This window comes from Hyperolius riggenbachi, chromosome 5 (genome assembly GCF_040937935.1).
Source record: "Hyperolius riggenbachi isolate aHypRig1 chromosome 5, aHypRig1.pri, whole genome shotgun sequence".
Taxonomy (NCBI): Eukaryota; Metazoa; Chordata; class Amphibia; order Anura; family Hyperoliidae; genus Hyperolius; species Hyperolius riggenbachi.
Window position 1 is genome coordinate 252,203,244 of NC_090650.1, and position 25,417 is coordinate 252,228,660.

The 25,417-nt window shown below is 43.6% G+C and overlaps 1 protein-coding gene across 2 annotated transcripts in view; it reads left to right on the forward strand.

Moving 5' to 3' along the window:
- LOC137518659 (leukocyte elastase inhibitor-like) overlaps positions 1 to 25,417 on the forward strand; it is a 60,779-nt gene that overhangs the window by 16,168 nt on the left and 19,194 nt on the right. For both annotated transcript variants that reach the window (XM_068236789.1, XM_068236790.1), the window contains exons 4-5: positions 10,250 to 10,339; positions 17,576 to 17,710. In XM_068236789.1, the coding sequence (XP_068092890.1) occupies positions 10,250 to 10,339; positions 17,576 to 17,710 (225 nt within the window). The remainder of the gene's footprint in view (positions 1 to 10,249; positions 10,340 to 17,575; positions 17,711 to 25,417) is intronic.

The window sequence follows — 25,417 nt, forward strand, 5'->3', positions numbered from 1 at the left end:
ATTTTAAAATGGTTCACAGAGCTGTAAAAACAAAATTGTTAACAACGTGTTTACTGCATCTAATAACGAATAATACATTTTGTGGTAGTTTACTTTACTTTCAATAAGCTTTAGTTATGTGCTTATCTGGACAACAAGTGCAGAGCTATCAAGTGAATCACATTTCCACAGAACTCTAGTTTATCTTCTGCTAATATTCGCTAAACTGCTATTGCAAATCTATCCCATATAGTCATAGCTTTTAGAAATGTACAGAAATGATATGAAAAAGATTAAAGGGTCGTACATATTGCTACACTCTAGTTTAGACATGTCAAACTCAAATACAAAATGTGCTGACATAGAACAATGGAACCAAGTCGCGGGCCAACCTCAATGTTTAGTGGCCACCTCCCTCCACTAAGTAAAAAAAAGTGCCCTGGTGTCTAATGGCCCCCCTTCCACTACTATACAGTTCCCTGGTGTTTAATGGCCACCCTCCTTCTCCCATAGCCTTATGCATAGTGTTTTCCCCCTCCCCATCCTTATGGCTTCCCTGGTAATTTTGGGCTTCACCTCCAATTAAACATACCTCGTGGTCTGGAGTGGGCCAAGTATAATGTGAAGTGGGGAAACTGCTTGCGGGCCAAATTTAATGGCCAGAGTTTGACATGTATTCTATAGCTTTACTGAGGTAGAGTTTAAAGCAACCAGGCAACATTTTACTAAAAGCCAAGTAAAAGTAAAGCCACTGGAACATGTAAGATGTCTGTCACCCAAACAAAGTCTTCATAATCATTTTAGGTGACTGCTTAACAGGGATCTCCCTGCCTAGCAGCCAGTTTTTTCCTATGGAAGAGAATGAAAGGAGACTGATCTGATAGAGAGAATAGACACTAAGTGGATACCTACACAAAAGTTTACTATTACCAGAAACAAGTGAGGCTGCAGCAAAGGTTAGCATAACTCAGTTTATTATTGTGGAGAAAACATTGAAACAAAGCAACATTACAGGTCATCCAAGTTCATCTGAGATTGAGAAAGGATGTTTCTAAAGACCTGAAACATTGCCTTGTTTTGATGTTACTTCCCCAAAATCAATGAGCTATATCACTGACACAATGTTATACACACTTGGTCAGCACACAGATTTAGTACTGTATTTGTCTCATTCCAATGTCTAATGAATTGCAGGACAACCCGGACACCATCTTTCCTGTCTCTTCTTCTTGGGAGTTTGCATTCAATTGCTGGGCTGGAATCCAATAACTGTACTTTTTGCCTTTATTCCAGATTAGGTTGGAAAAAAAACATCTAGCATTTTCCTTTAGAGGTAACTGGAAAAAAATCAATATGGCAATATTACCCTATCATCAGGTGACAGTGGGAATTACTTGTGGGGAGCATATATGTAAAAAAAAGGCACCCAGTAAATGGGGAGATATTAGTAAAATTACCAATATGCTACCACTTAAAGGGAACCTAAACTGAGAGGGATATGGATGTTTTCTTTTAAACAATACCAGTTGCCTGGCAGTCCTGCTGACCTCTGTGGCTGCAGTGGTGGCTGAATCACACACCTGAAACAAGCATGCAGCTAATCCAGTCTGACTTCAGTCAGAGAAACCTGATCTGCATGCTTTTTGAGGGGCTGTGGCTAAAAGTATTAGAGACACAGGATCAGCAGGAGAGTCAGGCAACTGGTATTATTTTAATCACTTTGTCCTCCTTGACGTATAAAAACGTGCGTGCACGCGCACTCCCGGCCGCGGATTCGGTAGCCACGGAATCAATGTATCGGTGTAAGGCTTGGTGGTGTATTCTCCACAGTCAGCATGCAACGCATGAGCTGGCGTGGAGGAGGTACACACACTAGCACCAGGAAACAGGCTATCCCTAGTATAGTGGAGGGGAGGACTGACTCCAATAGGAGATTGTGGCGCACAGAGCCGGTGCAGATCTGACAGCCACAAACAATGCTTACGTTATAACGTCTCAGCGCAAAGTAGCGCTGAGCGCACAAACCAGAACTGAGGAGATCAGGACAGGTAGACAGAATGAACGCTTGCCAGCTAGCGGCTACTTAGCGACAGCAAGCGTCCAAAACCAGACAGACTGGAATGAGGCAGCCAATGCGATGCGGCGATGGCGTGCCTCACAAAGACAGGACAGGACAGTCAGAAAATAGCAGGATTAAGATAGATGAACGTAACACAGATAAATATACAATAAGTATGTTTTCCTAGCGTATTACAATTACAGCTATCAATGAAACTATTTGTAACGTCTGACTAACATATGTATATATCGGCAATGAACCGATATATGACATAAGCAGGAACGCTGACTAACACTGGAGCAAAACAGGGCTCAGAAGGATTCGCTATCTCTTCGCAGAGATGAACGCAATCCACAAACGGTAACAGGACAGGATTCAGAAGGATTCGTTATCTCTTCGCAGAGATGAACGCAATCCACAAACAGTGACAGAACAGGATTCGGAAGGATTCGTTATCTCTTCGCAGAGATGAACGCAATCCACAAACGGTAACAGGACAGGATTCAGAAGGATTCGTTATCTCTTCGCAGAGATGAACGCAATCCACAAACAGTGACAGAACAGGATTCGGAAGGATTCGTTATCTCTTCGCAGAGATGAACGCAATCCACAAACGGTACCAGGAACAGGATAACTAGCTCAGCACGGGTGCTCACGGTACGCGCAAACTACCAAAACGTGCTGGAAGGCTGACTAACTGAACACAGGAAATAAACAGTTCGTGTACGTATATATCAGCAACACTGATATATCAACGTAACACAAATACAAGGAAAATAATAAACATGCTGGTATGCATATATATTGGCAATGAACCAATATATGATGCAAAGACCAGCAAAGTATCTTTAACAAGAAACACGATCGGGGGCTAAAGCGACAGCAAGACAGGCTTAAGCTGAAGCTATGAAAACCCAAGGAAACCCTGCAGGAAGCAGATCTTTATACTGAGGTCATCCAATGGGAGCAGACATGCAGATTCCCACACAGGTGAATGATAATCAGTCACAAGCTGACAGCAGGGAAAAACAGACAAAGCTATACAGCTTGCATGGAAATAGATCAGAACTGCCTGAGCTGCAGCACTACTTCCAGCAATAGCTGCTGCAGCAGCGATCATTACAGTACCCCCGCCTTTAAAAGTGGATTCCAGACGCTTTTCAAAACTGAAATTTCCAACAAAACAGTCTGACTGATAATTCATGATGACCGGGACAGCCCGGCAAGACCGAATTCCAGAATCAGTCCCCACAAGACTGGACCCATCAGAACCAGAACCTACAGAACCATGCCCATCAGTACTACAAGCCCCAGTGTGACACCCATCAGAACCATGATTTCCAGAAGAAAGCCCTCCGAAACTCCCTGAGCGATACCCACCGCCTTCCAGGAACAGTTCAGAAACGCCAAAGCCTTTGCAATGCCCACCGGTACTGTCTTTACCAACACAAAACCCACTGTTGAACCAGTCCAAGGCACCAGGACAAGTTTTCTCAGAGACCTCCCAGAACACCTTGAAGCTCCAAAGAGATCCCCATAGGTCAGAATGCCCCTTAGGCTCACATGGAGAACTATCAAGAACCCCTATGGAACCTAGGGCAATTCCCGAGTCAGGGCCACAAGGACAAACATCAATATCAGGGCTTTCAGGGACCAGAACCATCTCTGGGCATGCAGGCAGACTGGCAATATCAGAACGTGTTCCCACTAAGGAAGCATCAGAGCACGCTAACACCTTAGACACACTTGGGCATTCTGGCACACAAAGAACATCTGGGCACACCGGCACAAGAGAAACCTCTGGGCATGTCAAGGAACTGTGAGCCTCAGGGTCAGCCAAGACAGGACCAAAACCAGGACTGGCCAAAAAAAAATCATCATGACTAAACTTCGCAACTACTGGACTTTTACACGAGAATGCTGGATCAGACTTAGATGTCGCTGATTCCAGCAAAGTCAGTAACAAATCAGATTCAGGGGCACTAACAAGACAGGACACATCTTCTGATGTATGCACTGAACCAGACAGGGACTCCACAACTACCTCTGGACTGGACAGAGACTCATTTAATACACTGGATTGGAGCTCATGAGGCGCTGCAGAACAAGTCAGTATTGCAGCAGCCCCCACTGGACTAGGCAAAACTGAGGAATTCCCTGGACAGGAAGGGGACTCTGGAACCTCTGCCACAGCGGCCAGAGAACCAGAATCTTTCAGGATACAGGGCTGGGTTTCAGGAACACTCATCAGACCGGACTGAAATTCTGAGATTTCTATTATTTTGACCAGAGAATCAGAATTATCCATGTTACAGGGCAAGACTTCTGAAACATTCAGAGGACAGGGCTGGAGTTCCTCGGCTGTTACAACACTGGAGAGGGACTCAACAACATTGGTTAAATCAGACTGTGTACAGGACAAGGTATCTGACACACTTGCTGACGAGGACAATATTTCAATGGCTTCTGCTTTGCTGGGCAGAAATTCATCAAGTTTTATTAGAGCAGACTGTAATTCCAAAACAGCTGCTAGACAAGTGAATATTACTGCAACACCAACTGAGGTAAGCAGTGCTTCAGCCTCCTCTGCTAGAGGGTTTAAAGTATCCAAAGTACTGGGTGAAGCATAAGACTCTGCGACCACAGCTTCACTGGACAGGATCACTGAACAGTCCATATTGCAGGGCAAAACCATGGAAGCACCTGCTGGACAGCACAATGATTCTGTGACCTGAGTTTCATTGGAGAGATCTACTGCACAATTCATGGTACAGGGCAAATTTATTGGAAAATTTTCTGAACAAGGTAATAATTCTGCGATTTCAGGTTCACATAGCAGATGCTCTGAGCTATTCACGAAACTAGAGCGAGGTGTAGAAACAGGAAGATCAAGACACAATGTTTGCGCATCTGCTGGATCAGACAGGAGTTGAACTTTATTAACACAGGTAATTTCTGCAGAAGTGTTTGCAGAGACAGGCAAGATTTTTCTGGTGTCTGTTTCACTAAACAAAGAGTCAGGAGTACTGGCTAGGCTGGACTCGGAAGTCAGCAGGACCTCTGGATTCTCTGCTGAGAAATTTGCGCAAGGCAAGGTTAAGAATGTATCAGTGGCTTCTGTTTTACTGGGAAGTAACACTGAGTTATCCATGGTACAGGGTGGAATTGCAGGAACTTCAATTTCACACAAAAAGAGCTCCGAATCACCTGCTGAATCAGCCAAAGGTGCTGAAGCAGGCGGGTCAGAACGCCAAATTTGCGAATTCGGAGTCACATAAAAATCATCCAAAATCAGTTCCCACACATCAATCAAGGGAGCCACACAGTCATACCTACACACACCAGCCTCTATTAGGTTATAGGCTGACTTAATGCATGCGTTCAATACCATTTCACTTTTTGCACTGTAAAATTGACAAAATGAACTTGAATCATTCTTCCATTCACAGACCAGGGCTTCCATCTCTCCCCTCTCGAATGGAGGATCCCATGCATACTTAACAGGCAGATCATGGTTTGCAGATATGATTGTGGCAGGCACATGTATAGGGTTAATTAGCAGGTGATTGGCAGATTCCTTATTCTTAAGAATTTCCAATACCTGTAGCAAGTGTTGAACTGTAGTGTATGCAAACTTCCCTTGGTTCACAAATAAGTTGATTTGTTCAATACTCTGTAATATCTCATCATAATCATACTCAGATAATTCTTTTAAACAAAAATCTTTATTTTCCCTAGCCAGGGAGGAAAGTTCATTAGTAGTTTCATAAGTCCATTTAACTCCCCTGAAAGACAATTGCATTTCATTATCTGTTAATGGCAGAATCTCATTATAGGTCTCAGTCGCTAAGGATAACGATTCTGCAGATTGGACACGTTTCTTAGAACGTTTGCGTTTTGCCTTTGACCTTGCGGTTTTTGGTGATTTATTCAAAGCTGCAGGAAAATTATCAGTAACACTTTCTGCTTGCTGCTCATTCTTGCAAGCAATTGAAGGAGCAGCTGATTGGCCTGCTGCCAGGAGTTCATTAAGAGGAAAAGGCAATGGATCTATGCGCAACCAGTTATGGATCACAAACGCTAGAAATTCCAGCGGTTTCTCTTTCAAATCGGAATGATTGAGAACATCAAATGCCCACTGGAATAATTCCCCTTTAAACAAAATATAACTTAGTTGGAGTGCCCAGGTTGAAACAGGAGTCGCTTGGAGATCAGGATTGGACAGGAACCTGGCACATTCAGAGAAAAACTCATTTTCTGTTTCAGAGCTAAGTTCTTCAAATTTCTTAAAGGAACAGGAACCATAATTAACAGTGTCATACTTTCTGGGAATCCCCCCCACAATGGGGATTGGTAATGGGGTTTTCATAATGTAAGGCTTGGTGGTGTATTCTCCACAGTCAGCATGCAACGCATGAGCTGGCGTGGAGGAGGTACACACACTAGCACCAGGAAACAGGCTATCCCTAGTATAGTGGAGGGGAGGACTGACTCCAATAGGAGATTGTGGCGCACAGAGCCGGTGCAGATCTGACAGCCACAAACAATGCTTACGTTATAACGTCTCAGCGCAAAGTAGCGCTGAGCGCACAAACCAGAACTGAGGAGATCAGGACAGGTAGACAGAATGAACGCTTGCCAGCTAGCGGCTACTTAGCGACAGCAAGCGTCCAAAACCAGACAGACTGGAATGAGGCAGCCAATGCGATGCGGCGATGGCGTGCCTCACAAAGACAGGACAGGACAGTCAGAAAATAGCAGGATTAAGATAGATGAACGTAACACAGATAAATATACAATAAGTATGTTTTCCTAGCGTATTACAATTACAGCTATCAATGAAACTATTTGTAACGTCTGACTAACATATGTATATATCGGCAATGAACCGATATATGACATAAGCAGGAACGCTGACTAACACTGGAGCAAAACAGGGCTCAGAAGGATTCGCTATCTCTTCGCAGAGATGAACGCAATCCACAAACGGTAACAGGACAGGATTCAGAAGGATTCGTTATCTCTTCGCAGAGATGAACGCAATCCACAAACAGTGACAGAACAGGATTCGGAAGGATTCGTTATCTCTTCGCAGAGATGAACGCAATCCACAAACGGTAACAGGACAGGATTCAGAAGGATTCGTTATCTCTTCGCAGAGATGAACGCAATCCACAAACAGTGACAGAACAGGATTCAGAAGGATTCGTTATCTCTTCGCAGAGATGAACGCAATCCACAAACGGTACCAGGAACAGGATAACTAGCTCAGCACGGGTGCTCACGGTACGCGCAAACTACCAAAACGTGCTGGAAGGCTGACTAACTGAACACAGGAAATAAACAGTTCGTGTACGTATATATCAGCAACACTGATATATCAACGTAACACAAATACAAGGAAAATAATAAACATGCTGGTATGCATATATATTGGCAATGAACCAATATATGATGCAAAGACCAGCAAAGTATCTTTAACAAGAAACACGATCGGGGGCTAAAGCGACAGCAAGACAGGCTTAAGCTGAAGCTATGAAAACCCAAGGAAACCCTGCAGGAAGCAGATCTTTATACTGAGGTCATCCAATGGGAGCAGACATGCAGATTCCCACACAGGTGAATGATAATCAGTCACAAGCTGACAGCAGGGAAAAACAGACAAAGCTATACAGCTTGCATGGAAATAGATCAGAACTGCCTGAGCTGCAGCACTACTTCCAGCAATAGCTGCTGCAGCAGCGATCATTACAATCGGGCTATGGAGCCCGATCACTGATTCCTCTCCCCCGCTGAAAAACCGACAGCTTCTCTCGGAAGCTTCGCTTTTTCTGAAGCTATGTCCCTCTAAGCGTACATTGTACGCTTAGAGTGACGTCATGTAAACAAAATCGAGATTGCCATCTTGTGGCCAAAAAGTAAAACTACAAGTAAAAGTTAAAAAACATTGCAATACACAAATATTTCCCCAAATAAAACACTTTTATATCCCACCCTCCCAAAAATGCCCACATAAAATGTTTAATAACAAAAAAACAAAAAAAAAAAACATTACTATAAAAAAAAACCACATAAATATTTACCTAAGGGTCTAAACTTTTTAAATATCTATGTAAAGATGAAATATTTCTCTCTATTTTTTTCTTATAAGCTTGTAAATAGTGATGAATGCAAAACGGAAAAAATGCTCTTTTATTTCCAAATAAAATATTGTCGCGATACATTGTGATAGGGACATAATTTAAAAGGTGAAATAACCGTGACAAATGGGCAATTACAATACGTGGGTTTTAATTATGGAGGCATGTATTATTTTAAAACTATAATGGCCGAAAACTGACAAATAATGAATTTTTTCATCTTTTTTCTTATCTTTTTTCTTATTCTTACTGTTAAAATGCATTTACAGTAAGGTAGCTCTTAGCAAAATGTACCCCCCAAAGAAAGCCTAATTGGTGGCGGAAAAAACAAGATATAGATCAGTTCATTGTGATAAGTAGTGATAAAGTTATAGGCTAATGAATGGGAGGTGAACATTGCTCGGATGCATAAAGTGAAAACGACTGAGAGCTTAAAGAGACTCTGTAACAACAAAAACCTCCCCTGGGGGGTACTCACCTCGGGTGGGGGAAGCCTCCAGATCCTAATGAGGCTTCCCACGCCGTCCTCTGTCCCACGGGGGTCTCGCTGCAGCCCTCCGAACAGCCGGCGACAGAGCCGACTGTAGCTTCAATATTTACCTTTGCTGGCTCCAGCGGGGGCGCTGTGGCGACTTTCGGCACGGAAATAGACAGAAATACCCGATCTCCGTCGGGTCCGCTCTACTGCGCAGGTGCCGGAAACTTGCGCCTGCGCAGTAGAGCAGACCCAACGGCGATCGGGTATTTCCGCCTACTTCGGCGCCGACAGCCATCAGAGCGCCTGCGCAGGAGCCAGGAAGGTAAATATTGCGTCACGGCTGTACGGAGGGCTACAGCGAGACCCCCGAGGGACGCAGGACGGCGTGGGAAGCCTCATTAGGATCCTGAGGCTTCCCCCACCCGAGGTGAGTACCCCCCAGGGGCCGTTTTGTCGTTACAGTTCCTCTTTAAGTGGTTAAAAGGAAAATCCATATCCTTCTTAGTTTAGGTTTCCTTTAATTACAATAGTAAAATACCGGTAATCTTTACCAGTATTTTACTATGAACTAAACCTACTCTTACACAGAACTCTCCTATCATAAAACTGCAACCCGCCCCCCCCCCCCCCCACGCCCAACTTAAACCCCCCGTCGCATAATCTTTATAACCATACATAGCGGCTATAAATGGCTCAATAGTGGTTATAAAGGGCTATAAACTGTAAAAAGCAGCTATAAGCAGCTGAAACCTACTATTTTATCAGGCGTCTGTGGGCACGCAAATTACCGTTTATAGCCACTAGTTGTGGCTTTTAACCTCCTATGGCAGCGCCATTTTTAACAGCTTTTTACCTGCCTCGTTGTGGAGATTCTGATTGCTATGCTACCTTTTCAGTAAGAACAGCAGGAGATTGGGTGGGTAGTAGCATGGACAATGCACTATTTCAGTTCTTACCTCCCAGAAGAGGATACTAATCCAACTGCAGTCACATGGCCCATGATTTATACCTTGCCAGTTAAATGTAAGGAAACAATTTTAAGGAGCCAATGCACAATTTCTGTAATTTGCCAGAATGAGGTATACAGATTTTTTTTTTTTTTAATCCTGAAAATAGTTTTTTTTAAATAATTGATGGTGGGGCAAGTATGTAATATTCATTTGCAGGCATATCATGTGTTTATTTTAAATAATTTTACTCGGTTCAGGTCATGGGCGTAACAACCACCACTACGACCCCTGCCATTGCAGGGGGCCCATAGGCTTTGGGGGCCTCTCCTCCTTCCTCTCCCCAACCGCAAGTGCAGCCAATTAGCAAAAGAACCTCCCAGTTTGCTCATAAAAACTGTGTGCAGGAGCATATGAATTTTTTCCTGCTTCCAGACATTGCTTAACAGCAGAACACTCTCTGCTGCCATTTGGCGGCTCCCGATCATGTGACCTGCATGGGGTCCGGGGATCAAGGAGGCCCATGCTATTATTTTTGCAAGGGGGCCCTGTAAAGTCTAGTTACGCCCCCGGTTCAGGTTTACTTTAAGTCAGGCTCTGACTCTGCATTGCCAATGTTTCACCATTGCGAATATTCATTTTTCAGGTTCTTCACTTTTCTGACGAAGAAGATGCAAGTGGTTCTGAGAAAGCTTCTGAACTTGAGAGAACATCTAGTGATGAATGTGAACAAAAAGTAAGGTGTCAAGACATTTTGCTCACACGCTATTATTTTCTGTAAAATGTCACTCATTGTAAAAACCATAATGTTACACGTCTTAAAGTAATAGTGGTTGAGTTTTACTTTCAGAACATTTTTACTTTAGGAAATGAATATAATAAATCTAGCATTGTTAGATTGCAATGTGCATTTCCATTTATTGTTTATAGCTAACATTTACATTTGAAACATTAACAATTCACAAGATTGATTTTATAAAAAAAAACTGTTATTAAGAATCATTAATATAAGTCTTTCAACGTACCAAACAGTTACATAGTTAGTTGGGTTGAAAAAAGATTTCCATCCATTTAGTTCAAACTGTTTGACCGGAGATCCTAGAGATCAGTTGTTTGCAGGGCCGAATTTACCATAAGGCACTGAAAGCACGTGCCTACAGGTGCCTGATGATGGAACGGCGACTCACTCCCCTCCCTGAGTGTCTCCCTCCTTCCCTATGCAGAGCCCTGATGAGAGTGTAAATTGGTTACTCACCCTGCTCTCAGCATGTACTGCGATTAATTAGTTGGTAAGTTGGCCACTTACCAATGCACAAAGCGCTTACTTATTTAGAACTAAGGCCAGTCAGAATGCTACCTGAATAGAGTCGGGAGTCGGCTGGCCAAGTCCAGAAATAAAGCTTTTATTAAGCTTCCGAAACATGCAGACCTTGTATGGAACTTGGCCATCCAGCTATTGTCACTTCCCGTTCTGGCTGGCCAAAGTCTAAAAAAGTAAGTAAGACGCGATTTGTTTCATGTATTGGCCACCGTAGACAGCCATTTTGCATATTGGCCGGCCAGAACCCGAAGTGAGCACACATAGTCACTCACCCCTCCATCACCTAAAAAGAGAACTGGTTGAATAGCCTCTTAAGCTTGGAAGCTACTTTGATGCAAATTACTGATGATTTAATTAAATAGACAACATTAGGCACTGGAGCCTTAGTGTTCTGCAGCTCATTTTAATATTTTAACCACTTTGCATCCAGACCTTGGTTCCCACTTATGGACCAGAGCAGTTTTCACATTTTATCTATGTCTCTATTTAATCAGCAATAACTTTATCCTTACGTATGACACCTAAATTAAATATTATTGTTTTTTTCAAGACAAACTAGACATTTTCATTGTATGACATTTTTTCCCTTGAACAATTTTGTTTTCTATGCATTTTAATGGAAAAAAGAGGAAAAAAGAAAAAAAAACACATTATTTCTCAGTTTTACCAATTCCAGTTTAAAAATAAAAAGGCTACTGTAGATAAAAACACACATTTTGTTTGGCTTTTTCTACTGTTTATCACAAAACTTAGATTATGTTCCTGTCACAATTTATGTTGAAGATATTGAATTTTGAAATAATGCAACAGGGTGTATTTTTCACTATGATTTGAGAAAATAAAAGTATTTTTAATAGTAAAAATCAATCTTAGTGGTTCGGGGAACATATATTCCCTTTCACCAATTAGTGCTGCATCAGGTAGTGCCAGAGGTGTGCACAGGAGCAAGCCCAGTCGTGCACAACTGTGTTTCTGCTACAAGACATATATCTACGTCCTCGTGGCTTAGATGAAGTCACAGAGGACATAGATATACTGTAGTGGTGGATAAAGTGGTTAAGTATGTCACTGTTTCTGTAATGACTTAATTTCTGCCATGGATGGATCAAATATGTGAAGTGCCTTGCCTGGCTGGAATATATCTTCACTAATCGCAGAGGGAACATACAGGGTCGGACTGGGACACTAAGGGCCCACCGAGGAAGTTTCAGCCTGGGGCCCGCCCCCCTCTCCTCCTCCTCCTCCCTCCAATTCCCTCCCCTTCTTCCCCCCCCCCATTTTGTGCTCACATACACATCTTCTCTAGAAATTTTGCATGATTTAATGGTAGGGAATAGATTGTGAGCACTTCTGAGGACAGTCTCCAATAGGGATATGTCCACATGCGGCGCATTGCGCGCGCCGCAGCAAAAATAAATGAGTGTGACCACGCAATGGAACATGGGAAAGGTCATGATGAGTCATGGGCAGACTTTGAAAAAAAACACAAAATAAGTAGCGGTGTTATTCACAGAAATTAGGTCTGACCAGATACATTTTAGATAAAATAATCAAATAGTTACATACCTCATGATAATTCATCAAGTAGTCAAATGGCAGCAGATTTTCAGACAAAATGCAATCAGATTGGCGGCAGATATCCCCACTAAACGCAATCAGATTGGCAGCAGATACCCCCACAAGATGCAATCAGATTGGCAGCAAATACCCCCACAAAATACAATCAGATTGGCAGCAGATATCCCCACAAATGCAATTAGATTGGCAGCAGATATCCCCACAAAATGCAAATAGATTGGCGGCAGATATCCCCACAAAATGCAATCAAATTGGCGGCAGATTTTCCAACAAAATACAATCAGATTGGCGGCAGATATCCCTACAAAATGCAATTAGATTGGCGGAAGATATCCCCACAAAATGCAATTATATTGGCGGCAGATATCCCTACAGATTGGCGGCAGATTTCCCCAAAAAATTGTGAGAAAACACGGAAGAGCCGCCGCCATGTGCCAGCGGCAGGCGGCTCTTTCCGCACACTGTGGGGATGCACACGGAGAGGCAGCCGCCTCCTCTCACTGTGAGGCGGCTGCCTCCGTGCACAGGTCAGTGGAGCGCGGAGAAACCGCCGCGTTGGACGCGGCGGTTAGCGCGCATGGTCCCGCTGCGGATACTCCGCAGAGCGGGGCTGCTGTGGCTGGGACAGGTAGTCCCTCAGGAGTTAGAGTGACGCGCGAGCGCGCACTCAGGCAGGGCCTATATGGCAAGCAGAAGTAGTCAGCTGACCAGACTGGTCAGCTGACTCTGGCCTCACTCTCCATTGGTCCAGCACTGTGGGAGGTGCTGGAGAGTGAGATGTGTATATATACTGCTGGCTGGTCATTTCTCGGGTGTCTGGCGTTGCGATCACATATGTGGGAGCACCCAGATCCGTAGTCAGATCCGCAAGTGTGCCGGGACCAGCTGGAGCTGTAATCCTACACTTAGCTAGTTTATTGATAGCTAAAGTACTAGTTTGATTGTGTTTATCTGTTATGACCTATTGCCTGCCTGACCATTCTCCCGAACTCTGATCTTGTACCTCGTTATTTCTGATACTCTGTTGCCGAACCCCGGCTCGCTCCTAGACTCTGTTTCTGCCTCCCGATTTTGTACCTCGATATATCTGATACCCCGTTGCCGAACCCTGCCGGTACTTTTGACTCTGCCTTTGTCTGCTGATCTTGTACCTTATCTGTCTGTGTGTATACGACCTGGCTTGTCCCACCTCGAGAACCGACCTTACCGTTAGAGGCGGTTCCTCGCCCTGTTAGCGACCCTTTCTCCTGAGGGTCACTTTCTGATATACCTTCCTACTGTCAGTCTGACTCCTCCTGTCTTGGAGAGCTCAGGTCTGCGGAAGGAATCTGTGCAGTACTCCTTGCTGCATTGAGGCCTTGTCCTCTAAGTGTTACTGTTACACCAAACACTACACTCTACTCAGGTGAACAGAGGTTAGCGAGTATATTGGATTATCGGTGATACTGCAGATCACTTATAATCTGGTATACATCTGTATTCCCCGTGATACTGCAGATCACCGGTAATCAGATCCTCTCTGTGCTTCACCGATCGTTACAAAAATACAATTAGATTGGCGGTAGATATCCCCACAAACTGCAATTAGTTTGGCGGCAGATATCCCCACAAAATGCAATTAGATTGGTGGCAAATCTCCCCACAAAATGCATTTAGATTGGCAGCAGCTATCCCCACAAAATACAATCAGTTTGGCGGCAGAGATCCTCACAAAATGCAATCAGATTGGCGGCAGATATCCACACAAAGGCAGGTCCCCAGTTAGTGGGGGCCCCCATGCTGGAATGGGGGCAGTGGGCACAGAGTGGAGGGGAGGGGGTAGAAGCCTCCCCCCCTCCCTCACCTGGATCCCCCCGCCAGTTTAGGTAAGCAGGTCACAGATGTCCCCAGTTAGGTAGGCAGAGCCAGGTCTAAGTTCCCCCTAGCTTGGAAGGGGGGAGGCAGTGGGCACAGAGCAGCAGGGAGGGCGGGAAGCCTCCCCCCCTCCCTCACCTAGGGGCCCCCCTTCCCGCAATCCCCTCCCCCCACCCAAATTGCAGCCAGTCATATTATTCATAGATGGATTGGTGACCTGAATGGGCAGTCCCATCTAGCCCTCACTTCAAGATCTCTATGCTATGGGGGCAGTGACATCAGCATGGTTTTTGGATGGTGAGTGCAGGTTCGCAATCCCATGACAGCTGCCCACTGGCCCCTCTAGGCATGTACCGAGTGTTAAGCAGTGGCTGGATGGTGTAATGGTTAAGGGCTCTGTCTCTGACGCAGGAGACCAGGGTTCGAATCTCGGCTCTGCCTGTTCAGTAAGCCAGCACCTATTCAGTAGGAGACCTTAGGCAAGTCTCGCTAACACTGCTACTGCCTATAGAGCGCGTCCTAGTGGCTGCAGCTCTGGCGCTTTGAGTCCGCCAGGAGAAAAGCGCGATATAAATGTTATTTGTCTTGTCTTGTCTTGTTAAGTCTAGCTCTGCCTACCAATATGACTATCCCACCATGAAAATGTCACAAAAGTAATATTTTTGTGTTTGTAGGCCTCGCCATAAGTTAATTTATGAAGAGTTTTGTTTCCATTAGATTTGCCTTTTTAATGTGTAATTTTTACATTTTTTTTGTGAGAGAAACAAAAGAGGTGTGTGTTCAAACTAGTCAGCACCTGTTACAGTGGGGTGCAAACGTTTGGGAAACCTTGTTAATCATCATGATTTTCTTGTATAAATCATTGGTTGTTACGACAAAAAATGTCAGTTAAATATATCATATATATTAGGAGACACACACAGTGATATTTGAGAAGTGAAAGGAAGTTTATTGGATTTACAGAAAGTGTGCAATAATTGTTTAAACAAAATTAGGCAGGTGCATACATTTAGGCACCACAAAAAATAAATTAAATCAATATTTAGTAGATCCTCCTTTTGCAGAAATTACAGCCTCTAAATGCTTCCTGTAGGTTCCATTGAGAGTCTGGATTCTGGTTGAAGGTATTTTGGACCATTCCTCTTTACAAAACATCTCTAGTTCATTCAGGTTTGATGGCTTCCGAGCATGGAAAGCTCTCTTTAACTAACAGCACAGATTTTCATTTATATTCAGGTCTGGGGACTAAGATGGCCATTCCAGAACGTTGTACTTGTTCCTCTGTATGAATGCCTTAGTGGATTTTCAGCAGTGTTTAGGGTCTTTGTCTTGTTAAAATATCCAGCCCCGGCGCAGCTTCAGCTTTGTCACTGATTCTTGGACATTGGTCCCCAGAATCTGCTGCTACTGAGTGGAATCCATGCGTTCCTCAACTTTGACAAGATTCCCAGTCCCTGCACTGGCCACAAAGCATGATGGAACCACCACCATATTTTACTGTAGGTAGCAGATGTTTTTCTTGGAATGCTGTGTTGTTTTTCCTCCATGCATAACGCCTCTTGTTATGCCCAAATAAGTTTCATCAGTCCACAGCACCTTATTTCAAAATGAAGCTGGCTTGTCCAAATGTGCTTTAGCATACCTCAAGTGGCTCTTTTTGTGCTGTGGGCAGATAAAAGGGCTTCCTCTGCATCACTCTCACATACAGCATCTTCTTGTGTAAAGTGCGCCGAATGTTTTAACGATGCACAGTGACTACATCTGCGGCAAGATGATGTTGTAGGTCTTTGTTGCTGGTTTGTGGGTTGATTCTGACTGTACTCACCATTTGTCACTTCTGTTTATTCGAGATTTTTCTTGGTCTGCCACTTCGAGCCTTAACTTGAACTGAGCCGGTGGTCTTCCATTTCCTCAATATCAGAATCAGAATCACTTTATTCGCCAAGTGCGACAGGCGCCGCACCCGGAATTGTTTGTGGACACAAGGCATATTGGCAAGTGCAAACAGTGCAAGTAACATTACACACAGTACAATTTAAAAAGAAACATTTCACATAGCAAAAGACACATAAAGCGGTTGTCGCTGTATTAAGCCGAGATGGACATGAGTGTCCGCCTATGGGCGCGCGTTCGTCCTCTAAGTGCCCCGAGGTGCAGAAGGGGATTAGGAGACGGCATTGGGGATAGAGTCTGAGTTGAGGAGAGTGATCGCTTGAGGGAAGAATGTGTTCCTACGCCTGGTGGTCTTGGTGTAGATGGCCCTGAAGCGACGTCCCGAGCGAAGGGGACTGAAGAAGTGATTGCCCGGGTGGGAGGGATCGAGTGTGATTCTATTTGCCCTGGACCTCATTCTGGATGTGTGGAGAAGGTCCAGGGGTGGCATGTTCCTAACTGTGGAAACAGACAGCTGAAATCTCTGAGACAACTTTCTGTATCCTTCCCCTAAACCATGATTGTGAACAATCTTTGTCTTCAGGTCATTTAAGAGTTGTTTTGAGACCCCCATGTTTCTGTTTTTCAGAGAAAATTAAAAGAGGAGGGAAACTTACAATTGACCCCCTTAAATCCTCTTTCTCGTAATTGGATACACCTGTGTATGTAGGTCAGGGGTCACTGAGCTTACCAAGCCAATTTGAGTTCCAATAGTTAGTTCTAAGGTTTTGGGTTCAATAAAATGACAACAGTGCCCACATTTATGCACCTGCCTAATTTTATTTAAACAATTATTGCACACTTTCTGTAAATCCAATAAACTTCATTTCACTTCTCAAATGTCACTGTGTGTGTCTCCTTTATGATATATTTAACTGACATTTTTTGTCGTAACAACCAACAATTTATACAGGAAAATCATGACGATTAACAAGGTTGCCCAAACTTTCGCACCCCACTGTATATATTAGCTGCAGAAATGTCTCTTGACAAAAGCACAGCTTGTGCAAATTGCATCTTCTTGCTAGAATATGCAGGGACTAAACTAACTATATTGCTTTGCCCTGTAGTAGCCCATGCAAAATAGTTTGCATGTCAACAGAGGCACCACATGTAGGCCTCGTCATGCCCCCAATTTTTAAAATTGCTCAGTACAATGACCCACAATGGTCCACAATGCAAAAATGTATCTGAAAGTCATATGTTTATTATAGTATGGGGAAGATCAATGCATATACTGTATCACAGATAGTGTACATATTTATCACTGTTCTCTCTTTCCACTAGGCATTTCAAAGTGAGCAGACTCTAGATGTGCACATCAAACTAAAAGCGTTGTTTAACAATTTGATGTCTGGAGGGGATACAGAGCTGAAAATTGCTAATGGCCTATTTACTCAGGTCAATTTCCCCATCTCAGAAGTAAGTTTCTTGGTTTAAATAAATTACAAAAAAATGCTACATTGCAGTTAATTTACTTTAGATACATACTGTAGATACATACTTTCAATAGCTACTGTACGGAAATACTCAACCTCCAGTGCTATATAATATTAAAAACTTCAAGTCATCGATACTCGGACACTGTGTTCCTCCTGGCATTTATTCAGTCTTCTTCGAAGACTGATTGCAATTGGCATCATTTTTTTGGAACCTGGAGGTAGATTAGGAATTACCTTGAAGCCCAAAGCCACTATTTCCAAGAATAAAAACAGTTGATGTAAGCAGCCTCAACCCTCATCATGATATAAAGCTGAATATTTTATCTACTTCAAGGGAAAAGAATGACAGAATACATATGCTCTTACATACTCCATCATTTTATGGGAATTATTGGGACTATTGCTCCCGAGTAGTGATGGTCATGTCTAGGAGAACTCATGAAGAAGCATGTGATCAGTTTGGTCAGATGATAAATATGATTGCTTTAATCTTTTAAGTTATCATTTTTTTCAGCTGAACTGTGTCAGTATCCAAGTACCAGTATGTTACCACGGGTTGATTCACTAATAAAAGTTGATAATATTGCCGTGCAAAGGCAGCAGTGTCATATTGAAGCAGTTTTGGCTCATTGTAAAGTCCCCATACATTCTATTGCCACTTAATATGTTTAAAGTTTCACTAATTGGCTCAGGAAAAAAAAAATCTAAATGAATGAGACCAAAGCTTCTGCTGTTCAACATTGCACTTTGATTAAAAAAAATGTTCCCACAATTATTTTAAAATCTATTTTCTAAAAAGCTACAAGGTATTTTTAAAAAAATATTTTGACATCTTTCCACTATCGACACTGTTGAAAGTAGCAAATATGGTGACAATAGACACTGCATGGCATCTCATCCATAAAATACAATTTAAAGGAGTTGTCAGCCAAATCATGCTGCCCCATTCTTACGCAGGGCTTCCTCCAGCCACTTGCAGCCGACATGTCCCATGCAGCATCTACACTCGCAGCCTCCGGCCCGGGGTGCCCTGCGGTGCAGAGGCCGACCTCGAGGTTGCTCCTGCATGAGCGCAGTAGAGGAGGTCGGCCTCTGCTCCGGCGGGGACCCCGGGCCAGTGGCTGCAAGCGGAGAGCTGTAAGGGACATGTCGGCTGCAAGGGGCTGGAGGAATCCCTGGGTAAGTATATCATGGGGAACCATGATTTGGCTGACGATTGCTTTAAAGAAAGCCATGGACTCCTCCTCACTAAGTCAGACAAGTGGGACTCAATAAATCCCTTAACAGCCAGAAACATTACTCATGCCTGCAAACACCCTGCTGTATTACAACACAGGTCCGTCTCTTCATTTAGTAAGAGTTTTTGGTAAGTCCAGATGAACAGAATAGATTATTTTTGTCAAATAAATTATTTTTTTTTTTAGATATAAAACAAGAACGTTGAGCAGTTTCCAAATTAAAAGAATACAATTTATATTGCACATATGTGGAGATACTTGTCAAAAGAACAGACTGTGTGGCACTCCTATTGCTGAGAAAAATGGAGGGTTGTCAGTGGGCAGAAGTAACTTGGGCCACGTATTCTCCGCACATGGATGTCCCCCTGTAGATGTATCCTCTTAACAGCCACTGGTGTGTGCCCCGTATAAATGGAAAGGAAGAAAGGACATCATGAAATCTTGTTACAAGAAGCAGATACGAGCAACATCCATCATTCAGCTGATTTATTGCGTAGTAAGATACTTGTACATCATCGAGACATCAAGCAAACATCATCTTACAAGATATGGATACCTGTGCGGGGTGGAGGTGGGTGCTCAGGGCTGCAGATGGGTCGGCGACGGCCGTTTCGCGTCCAATAGGACGCTTGGTCACGCTGCGTTCCACAAAAATGTCGTCCGAGGCATCTCCGGTATAAGTCGGGGTTAAGCCCCGCCCCTTCCGGGTGTGCGTCAGCGCCAATGCATGGAGTGGATAGGTTAGCCTCAGAAGCGCGTCTGATGTCCAATGCGTAAGCAGGGATGGGTGGCGCATAATAGACGCGACCCAGAGGTCACATGGCACACGACCAAAACACAAATCAATAGAGATCGGCCGACTATGACGGCATAAAATATCCCAATTATCTCGCGTCATTAGGGGCAGTACCGCCCCTAGGCTTGTAAGAAAATAGCAAGCCTCCCAACCTAAAGTCACTGGGCTCAGACGCTACCTAGTGGCTAAGTGAATTAGTGCACCAAGTGAATATTTAACATAAAAAGTGACTAAAAACACAAACAAACCTGGGAGGCTGTTACAGGAAACCATTGCAGTTCTGGCAATGTGTAATCCCCTCATTAAAACATGACATACTCCTTAAATACAACACAAAAAGGGGAACAGAAAGGGAAGATCAGTTACAATATCCAATTCATTATCAAATAAGTAGGAAAGGAGGGGGAACAATCCTTGACGTCCACCTTAATTTAATAACACCTAGTCCCCCCCAGGAAAGGGGGCACCCACGCAACACCCTATAATCGTGGGCAACCAACGCTAGGATGCAACCACAGGATTAGTGGTCCCGTCAAATTACGACAGGATCCCCGTCATAGCCGGCCGACCTCTATTGATTTGTGTTTTGGTCGTGTACCACGCGACCTCTGGGTCATGTCTATTATGCGCCACCCATCCCTGCTTACGCATTGGACATCAGACGCGCTTCTGAGGCTAACCTATCCACTCCATGCATTGGCGCTGATGCACACCTGGAAGGGGCGGGGCTTAACCCCGACTTATACCGAAAATGCCTCAGACGCCATTTTTGTGGAACGCAGCGTGACCAAGCGTCCTGTTGGACGCGAAACGGCCGTCGCCAACCCATCTGCAGCCCTGAGCACCCACCTCCACCCCGCACAGGTATCCATATCTTGTAAGATGATGTTTGATTGATGTCTCGATGATGTACAAGTATCTTACTATGCAATAAATCAGCTGAATGATGGATGGTGCCCGTATCTGCTTCTTGTAACAAGACATATGTGGAGATATTATTAAACCAAAAGTCGTCTATATTATAATATCTGACTAGCTGTCAGTGGGACCTTTAATTTATACTAAATAAACAGTGGGCAGTAATATGACATCGGAAAACTAAAGTCCAATCATGAGCTGTATATTCAAATTCGGGATTAGGAAGGTAAACTGGCATGTACAGTTGTCCTTCTCTTTGATCTTTGAAGCGTGTGTCTTCAGATTTGAAGGGTTGTTTGTCTGGGTGATATAATTGAGGAAAATTTAAGCAAGTACTGTTCATATATGACAATAAAGTTGGTGCAGAATGCAGATACACATCAGATTGTTTAGCCTCCTCTTACTATACAATGTAGATATTTGCAAAGTCTATACAACAGATACCTATGAGAATGTCAACAAATTACAAAGAGACCAAACTTTCCCTGATATACATTGCTGTGATTTGTAAGGTCTTACAACATATAAGACAATGAATATAAACAATTACTAAGAGTCTAAACCTAACAACAGTGTTATGTGAGGGATGAATATGATTTTCCTTTTACTACTAAACTGGTCTTGTTGAGTTCAACACAATATACTTCTTTATATCCACTGATGATATCTTTGAACTGTTTACCAGCCAATAAGATCAAATGGTTTGAATCATCCTGAGGGTCAACGGTGACATATTATTTATTATTAATATTTATTGAATTTATAAAGCGCCAACATATTACGCAGACCATTTCACTTACTCTGGGCAAACGTATTCATAATAATTATTAGTTTGTCACTTTAGTCTAGGGGAATATGAACAGGCATATATTCATTTATATACAAGATGAAAAAATAATACTTATGTCCTGGAAATTATTTTACACTTTGAAGCCCTGGAAAAAGTACCGTAATGCAAATCTTATAATGAATGTTTCGTTTAACTCTGTTTAACATGTGTCATTAATATTACTATTATTATTGATTTATAAAGCGCCAACATATTTCCGTGGCGCTGTACAAAGTAAGAAACAAACATGGGGTACATAATACAGACAATGGTGTACACTCATATACAAGATACATAATTAGTGACAAAATACAAATGTCATCTGGCAATAACAACCTGCTGGTAAGGCCCCGTTCACACTTGCGGTTCGAGTCCGCAAGTGTCCGGGGGTCCGGGTCCGGTGGCCGCAAAGAGACCGTACGGGTCTCTGCGGTGGCCACAAGGCGGCACAAGTTGCGGATCCGGAATGTATCAGTTCCGGCTACAATAAAGTAGCCAGAACTAGATACATTGCAGTGCCGGAAAGGCACTCCAAGCATGGGGGATACCGGCGTGTAGTCCGGGCCCCCCAAGTGGCATAGGACCGGTGCTGGAAGCATCCGGTCCTATTGCCAGTGTGATGGGAAACATCCGTTTCCCATTGCACAGCATGGCCGCATGCGAAGGGTCAGGATCCGGCCTGGGTCCGCAGCCGCACAAGGACAGACTGAAAAATAGCACATGTTGGAAAAAAAGCCGGACCGTCCCGGAGCTGCGTTCCCGGATCGGATCCGGACGGCGAACGAGTGTGAATGGATACATTGATTAACAATGTATCCATTCACCATCCGCTGTGTACGGAGTGTTCCGGGTCCGGGGAAGCCGGACCTGGAACGCTAATGTGAACCGGGCCTTAGCAATGCTATTAATAAAGTTTCCTAACAAGTGTAACAGCAACTTGCAAAACAGCTTAATTACTGCTCAAGTAGAGTTGAGCTGAAATTTTCGTAATTTCGCATTACTTAAATTACGCATGCGAAATTTGCGATTACGATGCGAAATTACAGTAGCGTAATTGCCATTAAAATCGTAATTGAAAATACCGTAAGCGTAATTTTCAACGCGTAATTTCGCGTTTCGTTCATGCCGTAATTTTGCATTAAACGCTACCGTAATTTCGCGTTAAACCGTAACGCTCCGTATAATATAAAAAAGCCGCCGACTTTAAGGGTTAATAGCAAAGCCCCCTTAAATGCTAAGAGCCTCAAATTTGGAGAATATATTAAGGAGATCAGGAGGAATAAGAGGAAATTTTTTTTTTCAAAAAGACCTTATAGTTTTTGAGAAAATCGATGTTAAAGTTTCAAAGGAAAAATGTAAACATTTAAAAACCCACCGACTTTAACGGTTAATAGCAAAGCCTGCTTAAAGTTTAGGAACACCAAATTCCCAGGGTATATTAAGGGGATCAGTGGGAATAAGAGGAAAAACATTTTTTCAAAAAGACCTTATAGTTTTTGAGAAAATCGATTTTTAAGTTTCAAGGGCGAAAATGTCTTTTAAATGCAGAAAATGTCAGTTTTTTTTGCACAGGTAACAATAGTGTATTATTTTCATAGAGTCCCCCAAGTGGGAAGAGTTTTACTTACTTCGTTCTGAGTGTGGGAAATATTAAAAAAAAACGACGTAGGGTCCCCCCTCCCAGACCTCTTTAACCCCTTGTCCCCCATGCAGGCTGGGATAGCCAGAATGCGGAGCACCGGCCGCGTGGGGCTCCGCACCCTGACTATACCAGCCCACATGGTCCATGGATTGGGGGGTCTCGGAAGGGGAGGGGCAGCCAAGCTTTCCCCTCCCCCTCCGAGCCCTTGTCCAATCCAAGGACAAGGGGCTCTTCTCCACCTCCGATGGGCGGTGGAGGTGGAGGCCGCGATTTCCTGGGGGGGAGGTTCATGGTGGAATCTGGGAGTCCCCTTTAAAAAGGGGTCCCCCAGATGCCCACCCCCCCTCCCAGGAGAAATGAGTATAGAGGTACTTGTACCCCTTACCCATTTCCTTTAAGAGTTAAAAGTAAATAAACACACAAACACTTAGAAAAAGTATTTTAATTGAACAAAAAACATAACCACGAAAAAAGTCCTTTAATATTCTTAATTAACCATTAATACTTACCTGTCCCTTTAAATAAATGATCCCTCGAAATAGCCTCGGAAATGTTCTATCAGTTACAATGTAACAAAGTTATTACAATGTAACAACTTTGTTACATTGTAACTACGCCGCACCCGACGTCACTCGCCGCCGCCGCATACGCGTCTGCGCTGCACACATTCCCGACAGAGCTCTGAGCTATATAGCTCAGAGCTCTGAGAAGCATCTTTGTATTTTGGCTCCAAGGAGCCCCATTGGTCCTTAGCAGACCAATGGGGTTCCTTCAAATCAAAAGGAACCCCATTGGTCTGCTAAGGACCAATGGGGCTCCTTGGAGCCCAAATACAAAGATGCTTCTCAGAGCTCTGAGCTATATAGCTCAGAGCTCTGTCGGGAATGTGTGCAGCGCAGACGCGTATGCGGCGGCGGCGGCGAGTGACGTTGGGTGCGGCGTAGTTACAATGTAACAAAGTTGTTACATTGTAATAACTTTGTTACATTGTAACTGATAGAACATTTCCGAGGCTATTTCGAGGGATCATTTATTTAAAGGGACAGGTAAGTATTAATGGTTAATTAAGAATATTACAGGACTTTTTTCGTGGTTATGTTTTTTGTTCAATTAAAATACTTTTTCTAAGTGTTTGTGTGTTTATTTACTTTTAACTCTTAAAGGAAATGGGTAAGGGGTACAAGTACCTCTATACTCATTTCTCCTGGGAGGGGGGGGTGGGCATCTGGGGGACCCCTTTTTAAAGGGGACTCCCAGATTCCACCACGAACCTCCCCCCCAGGAAATCGCGGCCTCCACCTCCACCGCCCATCGGAGGTGGAGAAGAGCCCCTTGTCCTTGGATTGGACAAGGGCTCGGAGGGGGAGGGGAAAGCTTGGCTGCCCCTCCCCTTCCGAGACCCCCCAATCCATGGACCATGCGGGCTGGTATAGTCAGGGTGCGGAGCCCCACGCGGCCGGTGCTCCACATTCTGGCTATCCCAGCCTGCATGGGGACAAGGGGTTAAAGAGGTCTGGGAGGGGGGACCCCACGTCGTTTTTTTTTAATATTTCCCACACTCAGAACGAAGTAAGTAAAACTCTTCCCACTTGGGGGAATCTATGAAAATAATACACTATTGTTACCTGTGCAAAAAAAACTGACATTTTCTGCATTTAAAAGACATTTTCGCCCTTGAAACTTAAAAATCGATTTTCTCAAAAACTATAAGGTCTTTTTGTAAAAAAAATGTTTCCTCTTATTCCCACTGATCCCCTTAATATACCCTGGGAATTTGGTGTTCCTAAACTTTAAGCAGGCTTTGCTATTAACCGTTAAAGTCGGCGGGTTTTTAAATGTTTACATTTTTCCTTTGAAACTTTAACATCGATTTTCTCAAAAACTATAAGGTCTTTTTGAAAAAAAAAAATTTCCTCTTATTCCTCCTGATCTCCTTAAAATATTCTCCAAATTTGAGGCTCTTAGCACTTAAGGGGGCTTTGCTATTAACCCTTAAAGTCGGCGGCTACCTAACATTGATACATGCGTCAACTTTTCCGCTTCGGGAGCATGACCATACGCATTAATTTCGTAATACCCGTTGCAATGCGAAAATTACGCGAAAATTACGCTTACGCGAAATTTCGCGAAATCCTTCTTCATTACGATTATGTACTTACGGCCATAAACGTAATTACACTAATTACGCGAAATTTCGCGAAATCGTAATTACTCCATTACGCTCATCTCTATGCTCAAGACGTTAGGCTGCAGCATGACATTCT